At 42.7% G+C, this 8978-nt stretch overlaps 1 protein-coding gene across 1 annotated transcript; it reads right to left on the bottom strand.

Moving 5' to 3' along the window:
• Positions 1–297: 297 nt before the first annotated feature.
• On the bottom strand, positions 298–4831 carry LOC109096569 (THAP domain-containing protein 1-like). The gene is made up of 4 exons (XM_042751291.1): positions 4013–4831; positions 3095–3287; positions 1887–1903; positions 298–995 (listed from the first exon to the last, which is right to left on the bottom strand). Exons 1-4 carry the CDS (start codon positions 4081–4083, stop codon positions 578–580), a joined length of 699 nt encoding a protein of 232 aa, XP_042607225.1. The 5' UTR covers positions 4084–4831; the 3' UTR covers positions 298–577.
• Between the last annotated feature and the right edge of the window lie 4147 nt (positions 4832–8978).

Raw genomic sequence — 8978 nt, 5'->3', positions numbered from 1 at the left:
AGCCCTTTGATATGTGACTCTACGGCTACTGAAAATGTGTTTTAGTGAAGTCTGGGTCATCTTAGTACATTAATCAAATCAAAATAAACTAGTCAGTATTAACTCTAGAGGTTTAAATTAGAAAAAAAAAAACATTTAATAACAGAACAAACACTGATCTGCTACCATTTCAACAAATCATAATGAGACCCTGATTTACTGAAGTGTTTGTCACAGAGCAGCAGCTCAGCGTCGCTCCAGTCTCTCGTGCACCGAGGCTCATCTGGCATCCAAGTGCACAAACTCGGACGAACAAGTGCTAAAGAGTTTAGTTTCTCTGACCGAAGCAGACGTATTCAGACGCTGCAAACGGACGAATGATCACACCTGAATCCTCTCACACAGTTATTGCATGTTGAGTTAGTTCAGCTCTGAAGCAGACGATCATTCTGTGTAACCAAAGTCCATCTGAACCCGCTTCAGTCAAAGAGAAACGTCTTACGTTCACACACATTCAGAACACAAGTCATGATGTATATCCCCCAAAGGAGACGCTAAAACCACTTTAAAACCGTGACTCTCTGTTGCTCGACTTCCCTCACAACGCACCGATGGTCTCTATTCCTTTCAGGACGTCGTAGATCTCTTTGGGCAGGATGACGTAGCTTTCTCCCAGCGCCGCGTCCTTGCCGGGCTTCTGGACCTCGCTCATGGCTCGGAAGCGCTCCAGCTGCCTCTCCTGCCTCCGGCACTTCTGCTGCACCGTCTTCAGTCTCTTGCGCAGCTTCTCCAGCTGTTCCTGCAGCTGCTCGATGCGTCTCTTTCTGCTGCCCGTGTCCTCCACCGTGTAGTTGTGGTCGCAGGAGACGAAGGCGCTGGTGTGGAGGTCCGGGCCGGGCTCCGGCAGGGCTGTGGACGGGCAGAGCTCTGCTTCAGACGGACGCACCGCCGGCGTCTCTTCAGCGTCAGACAGCGGGAGACTCAGAGAAAAGTCCATGTCTGGGCTGAAGGGTTTCCTCCAGAGACGCTGCCTGTGAACAACGGAGGGCAAAATTATGTTCTTTTTTCTCAGCAAATGTGCTTATGAGGGGATTTATAGGGCTCATGTGATGGGAAATCAAAGGCTGTGTCCCGAATGGAGCGCTTGAAGAAGACTTGCGCTTGCAGCATTTGGGACAGGGCCGTGTTTACCTGATCTTTGGAGAAATGAGAGTTTGAAATTATGAAAACATTCTGTAACTTTCAGACACACCTCGTTCTCAGTCATAAAAGAGCTGAGTGTTTTGTGATCCAAATACTCAAACCACATTTAGTGTTTAAGTTTCAAATGCATCCTGGACAAAAGCTCATCTTTACACTTTACCAGTTGAGAATGAGGTTACTGGGTCAGTTTACCCAAGAAATAAACTTTTGACATTTACTTGTAAGACTTACTTTATGCTGTGCTTGGCAGCCGTTTTCCTTGAAAGTGGAAACTTAACGCTATCAAGCTCCAAAAATGACAAAAAGCTTTTGTTTATGAGACAGACCCAATGGAACCAATGGCATTTGGCAATATGGACGTCAAATAAGAGCAATGAGTCTGAATATCCGCCAGAAGAGACAGCTTTACTTCATTCCTCCCATTAATCGTATGATTTCAGGAAACTGTAGATATACAGTACTGGGCACGAGTGCTATGGATTACTTTAATAATCCTGAGCTAGACACCCTCATTTTACATGTATAGAGGTTAGCCAATCATAACTGAGGTCATCTGCATCTAAGTAATTAGTAGGGCTGAACGATTAAATGCATTTGCGATAATATCGCGATATGAACAAACGCGGTTTTTCAATAGCAGAGACGGTGATTACACTCGGTCACGTGACACGCGAGAGTAAAGAGGTGTGTTCGGCTGGACTTACATCAACTGGTCCGCTCTCTTGTAGCTCTCACAGTACTTTGATGTCACGAACCGATCGATCTAATCAGCGCTGTCTAAGCAGTCTTCAGAAGAAGCATCAAGTCGGCACGCTACAGTGTTGCCAAGTCCACGGTTTGGGGAACCCCTCCGTAAAACGTGTATTTTTACCGCCTGGAATACCGGTGGACCCCCCCTCGAAACGCGATTGGGCTAGTTTTGTCTTGAAAACCTGGCAACCCTGGCACACTACAAGCGGAAAAGTTTGAAAAGCGCATATAATATGAACGTACTTCAAAGACACAGATGCTGCTCATTCAGAAGCTAAATGCAGAAAATATGACGAGACATATCTTGCTCTCGCTTCACTCACTGTGTCTGTACCAGACGAGCCGCAACAGCTCTACTGGACACTGGACGCGAGGAAAGCGACTGTTGCAAATAATTTAACTTTGTGTGTCAGTACGTCATAAATAGAGCAAGTCAGTACGTCATAAATAGAGTTTAATGTCGGGTTTTGTCGCGCCGCATCCAGTGAAGTGTGCTGTATTTTGCGGCTCGTGTCCGGTGTATACACGGTGTTTAATGTCGCTGGTGAGGAGGAAAGCCTGTGTGTGTCCTGCGCCTTTAGCGGACAGCATGAAACACACAATAAATAAATAAATAACAGAGAGAATCAGAATAATATAACAGTTATTCTCTCTATGCTATTTTCAATGTTTCAAGTGATGCAGGTGTTTTTTCACTAATTCCATCGTAACATAGACCTGGCCTACAAAAAATAACATTTCTGTTTAATCTCTCTAATATTGTGTTGGTCATACTATACAATGATTTTAAGCTCGTCTTTGTTGAATAATACAGAACATGAAGAGTTTAAAAAAATTATTGCTTGCATATTAAAATTGCAATCGCAATATTGGTAAAAGAAAAAAAAAAATCGCAATAAGATTATTTTCCAAAATCGTTCAGCCCTACTAGTTAGTTATAATGGTTAGTCAGAAGGATAACTACAGCATGTGGTAAGGGTCAGGGATAGGCAAAAAATATGTAATGCAATTAAATGTTAATCTTCTGCTGAACTGGGAAGGGAAAAATACAGAATAATCCAAAAAAAAAAAAGTACTTTTTTTTTTTTTTTTTTTACATTTTAACACCCCAAAACACAAGAGGAACAGAAGTAAACGCGGTTTGACTTCACGTCACCTGCACCTGTAGTTTGCTGGAGGTGAAGAGCGATGAGGGCACGGCGTTGTCCTTCAGCACGCGGTTGTTGCACTCGCGTTTGAAGCAGTCTCTGGTGAAGTGCTGAGAGCAGATGTTGCTGTACTTGGTGGGTTTGAAGTTCCTTCTCTTCATAGCGGCCACCCACGTCCCACAGACGTCCGGCCGCGCCAGAGGAAACCTGCGCCAGGAACAACACGAAATCACTAATGACCTCAGAATGGATCCATTCGGATCATCACCAAATCAACTATTACCCCGAGTGTACGAGCAAGTGAAAATCTGCATCAGTGGAGGAAGACTAACATACACATGCTGTACAAACAACACACGGAGAACAATTCATGCACAGGAAATACAACATATACTTTTATAAAACATACAGAATTAAGACAGCTAACGTGTCTGTTTGATGAGATATCCAACACTACTCAACCTTCAGTACTGTTTTTCAGTGTAGTCTAAGTAAATATTTTATCATTTCCTCCTGTATGACTTTCACAAAAGAAGATATTCTGAAGAATGATGGGAAGCACAGAGACACGGAGAACAACAACACAACACTGAGACATTTCTCCAAATATCTTCTTTTCTTTTCCACAGAAGAAAGTCATACAGGCTTGAGGAAGTCGACCATGACAGCTGATGTTTTCTGGAAAACAACTTAGTCTGCTGTGAAGGTGAAAGAAGACTGACCAGCGAAAACAGAACAGACTCGGTCTAAACACACACACATCAGCACACGGAGCACGCGGAGGAGAGCAGCTCACTTATGGAAGGAGATGTTTTTGAGCCCAAACACACACACACGGAGCACGCGATCCAAACACACACACACACACACACGGAGCACGCGATCCAAACACACACACACACACACGGAGCACGCGGAGGAGAGCAGCTCACTTATGGAAGGAGATGTTTTTGTCTTTGTGGTATCTGTTTTTGCATCCGTACGCCGAGCAGGACTGAACCATGTTTCCCTGCGATCTGAAATCTGCTGATCAGGAAAAATGTTCGCTCTCGCTCTTCTGTGCGCTTCTCATTGCTGGCCGCAGGCTTCAGGCTCGACGCTGAGAGTTTCGCAGAGAACCACGGCTCGCTCCCGCAGGCGGCGCTCATTCACCGCGTGCACTTCTCACCGCGGCCTCTGCCTTCCTGCAGACGTTTGGACCGCAAATGTTGTAATCTTTTACAAATATGAAGTGCAGTACCTAACACGCACAGGCAAATCGCTATGAAGTCGTTTGTAAACACGCATGAGCGGTGCTCGCGGTCGACTGTGATTGAGCGATCCTGAGCAGCGCGGAGAAAAGTAACAGGCATCAGGTGAACGCGTGCAGCAGTCCGGACGGTCATTTACATCAGACCACTGGCGTCCGCCTGCTTTATACACACAGCCCAGGAGTTCAACAAGGCATTTAGAGTTTGAAATAAGATCGTTATTATTTAGACCATCTTACTTGACACATTTGAGCGGAAGTACGGCGACAAGCCCCGCCCCTTTCATATGTATCGCTTCACGCGTATTTCCGTTCAGCGTGAGAACCTCAGATCTGATTGGCTGTTCGCGCTGCTACATGATGACTTCTTCTTCTTCTTGTTATATAACTCCTTAGGAGCATCATCGCCACCTACTATACCTACTGTCAAGTAAACTTGCATAAGTGATGAGTCCCAATCTAGACAGCCACACCTCTTCTTTCCTATCTCTTCCCTCACAATTTATCCTCCCTACTGTCTTTGTGATCTCCCTGTGCTCCTGTTATCCCATCTAATTTGCCATTTATTCATTCACTTTTTCTTTAAAATCGACTTTGCCTCTTTTCCCTGTAGTCACTTTAACATCCACCTCCATCTTATCAGCAACTTCATTACCAGATACCCCAACAAAAATACACCATTATTCCAGCCTCTTTCAGTCTGTATAAAGATAGAAACACTTCCATTGATAAATCTTCTCTGTCTTGTTCAGCCCACCCTAGTCCTGTTATATAGCTGTTAACTGTTATACTGATAAATCATCTGGCAAGTTCACACTAATTCATACTTTAAATGTTGGAATATAGACACCTACTCCAACCGTGTGACTAACAGGGTGCTTAGATCCATCCATAAATATTTGTAACGTTGAATAAAATGTATTATTTAGAATAGCATTAGTCTCCTTTCTGATGAATTCACCTTTGGGCTTGTCTGGTAAGCTCAAGTCTATGAGTGGTTGAGGGACTCTCATCAGTGAGAGGAAGAGCTTATTGTCCACGCCGTACTCGACTCGTCCATCCAAAACTTCATCCTCCATCATACGAATATTCCCAGCACTCCTCCAGTACTTTACGAGTGAGAAGAGTACGTACTGATTGTTGAGGATTTCTCTCACATTTCTGCCCCAGCTACAGGGGATGTTTTAAAAGAGGCATCTCTCACATTTCTGCCCCAGCTACAGGGGATGTTTTAATTGCTCCACAACGTATTCCTAATGCTCTGGATTGTATGATGTCTAATTTTTTCAGTAAAGATTTGGTTGCTGACCATAATATAAAATGCATCCGTAGTCAAAGCAGGAACGAATCAGTGCTTAATACATCGGGGACATATTCCCGTACCACATAACTGATGAAACCTAGCTTTACTGGTAAAATCATTTCTTAAAACTCTAACAACATAAACACAGAAAGACCATCAAATACCTATCAACTTTCAACATCATAACGAAGCAAACTTAAGCAACTTTTCCTCCGATCAAGTTTCCTTTTCCGTCCTCCATAGTTACATTCGAGGGCGCTCCTGAAATCACCCTCTCCTCCTCAAACACACTTCAGCACAGCTTACTTTACCACCAGCCAGGGATTTTAGTTTTAGTATCTTTGCTCTCTGAATTTCATCTTTACACTGGATCAAAACTCTTCCATTGTTCAGACATCTTGCCCCTTCCACTGATCCTATTTCTTTTTCTAGCGCTTTTGAATGTTTCACAGGATGCATATACTGTTCTGTTTGTTTGACAAATGATCATGACTTTTTCCTCATTACTTGTTATAACCCTTCTCCCTAATTTTACTCTTCACCCATGTTATTTCCCTGTTTTGTTTTATTATATCGTACTTCATGGAATTCCATTTCTTGGGGGAGTTAGGGGGATTTTGTCCACACTAAATGAGAGCACACATTATTTTCCCACTTTATTTTATTATTTTACACAGTGCTTTAACAAGTCATGTTTATTTTCTTTTGTCATCGTTCATGCAGCACCGGACATGGACAGATTTGCTGATACATAAAACATGTAACGTACAGGAATTCCTCGAGCTTATTGCTGTTACTGCAGCAGCCAACTTAACCCCATTTTAACATGGATTTCTATAGAGACTGGAACACAAGATTATACAAACAGAAGTTAGAATCCATCATGGCGGGGCTCACCGGTTACTCAGGAAAAAGGTGGATAGTGAGTCAATGGAAAAAATCTCAGAGTCACATACAGATTGTGACCATTATAAATGTTTCTGCAGGACAGGAGAGCCCCGTCTTTCTCTCACCTGTGTGAAGATGAACTCCATCATTATGGCACATAGCTTTGTTCGGGAGGCAGACACACTCTTGCAGTTTAAATCTAGATTAAAGACCCATCTCTTTAACCTGGCTTACACATAACATACTAATATGCTTCTAATATTCAAATCCGTTAAAGGATTTTTAGGCTGCATTAATTAGGTAAACCGGAACCGGGAACACTTCCCATAACACCCGATGTACTTGCTACATCACTAGAAGAATGGCATCTACGCTCATATTAGTCTGTTTCTCTCTTATTCCGAGGTCACCGTAGCCACCAGATCCAGTCTGTCTCCAGATCAGAAGGTCACTGCAGTCACCCGGATCCAGTATGTATCCAGACCAGATGGTGGATCAGCACCTAGAAAGGACCTCTACAGCCCTGAAAGACAGCGGAGACCAGGACTAGAGCCCCAGATACAGATCCCCTGTAAAGACCTTGTCTCAGACGACCACCGGGACAAGACCACAGGAAACAGATGATTCTTCTGCACAATCTGACTTTGCTGCAGCCTGGAATTGAACTGCTGGTTCCGTCTGGTCAGAGGAGAACTGACCCCCGACTGAGCCTCGTTTCTCCCAAGGTTTTTTCTCCATTCTGTCACTGATGGAGTTTTGGTTCCTCTGGCTTAAGCTGGGGACACTTGACTGATTGCACAGACACTATTGAAGCGAGCTGAACTGAATGATGACATCACTGAATAATTAATGAACTGACTTTAACTGGAAAAGTGTTTACTATTGTCCTCTTGCGTTATTGACACAATCTGTATTGAATAAAGCGCTATATAAATAAAGGTGACGTAACACTGGGCTTATATTGCCAAATATATATGTACCACTTGTTTTCAGACCCTTCATTAATTTGCATGCCATCAATATTTTGGCTAACTTTGTAATCTTAAAGTGAAAAATGATTCTCTCAGCCAAATATCAAGAAAAATACATAAAAATTTTGAAGGGGAAAAGAAACGTTGCATATCAGTGGGTAAAAATAAGGCAGAAGTTAATTTTGTCAGCTTTGTTGCTATGCATCGCTTTGAAATACTTTCTGAGGAGACTCAGTCTCTCTCGCTGGTGTTTTGTATTTTTTCTTCCTGTAATTTATTAGAAATGTTTCACTGTATCTGACTGAAAATGAAATCCTAATCTTTAGATTTGTGACTGGAGAGCGCAGATGTTTTTCTGAGAGGTGCAGCTTCATTCTGAACATCATTTGGGTTGAGAGTGTGAACCGCTCCAGCATTACTCAATCATCTGTTGTGTTGTGCTTTATTATGTGCAGAGGTGCATCATACGGTACATGGTGGGTCTGTGTTTGTGGTGTAAACAGGAAAAAAGAGATGCACACTAGAACAGGAAACCTGTGAGTTGTGATGCATGTGACAGATAGCAGATGCTTTGTTTACTCACAAGGAACGAACGAGTGTGAGACGTGCAACAAACACACACTACACCTGCGTCTGACTGATTTCTGCTGCTTCAGTGAAAACGCCTAGAGAGGTATGTCAGCTTTTACACTGATGAAACAACCTGGTTTACAGTCAGAAGTATTTCAGCTGTTTATTTTTCAGTGCTTTGACACAGATGTGTGTTTGTCACAATGGCAATTCAGTTTAATGCTCTCTCTCTCTCTCTCTCTCTGTCACATGAATGAAAAAGTCATTCCGTTTGTCTCATTACTATAATATGGGCATCCTGTTTCATCAAAAAGGTGGTTCAGATAAGAAAATTAACTTTAAGCCAGAGTCGTCAATGAGTAGCTTTGTCTCTTTATTTACATGCTGTATTTCTGTCCAAGCCTTTTACACACTCTACTAACTTAAAAGACATCATTATGAGAGTAAATATTCATTATGATGAATGATATGAGCGACTGATAAAATGTCAGTGGTGTGTTGCACCATGAGAGGGCAGTAAAGCATCACAAAAGCCTCTTTTCCTCCCTAGTTTCGATCTGTAGGCCTGCTCAAACCCAGTCCAGATTACAGGTTCTGCTTCATGACACCACAGGACAGGAACGCTTAATATGGAATGGATTAGACTGGTTCTAGAACTTATAGCTCAGTAAATGTATATTTCATTTAAACATGCTGGAAATAGAGCACTAAGTCAAGCACAACCTAGTCAAAGAAATGACAATTTAACCCCCATCCAAAATTCATGACACACTTGTATCTGAAGTCTCCCGCAGGCATAAACACACTCAGGAAACCGGTTTCTTTCCAAGTACTTCTTTGGCGGCACCAGTTTTAATCTGAACTAAAAATGTACTAAGTCTCCAAATCCACATGGTTTGAAATCAAAGTGTGGAAAT

The sequence above is a fragment of the Cyprinus carpio genome, chromosome A5, assembly GCF_018340385.1.
Source record: "Cyprinus carpio isolate SPL01 chromosome A5, ASM1834038v1, whole genome shotgun sequence".
NCBI lineage: Eukaryota > Metazoa > Chordata > Actinopteri > Cypriniformes > Cyprinidae > Cyprinus > Cyprinus carpio.
This window is presented reverse-complemented; position numbering and strand designations above follow the sequence as displayed.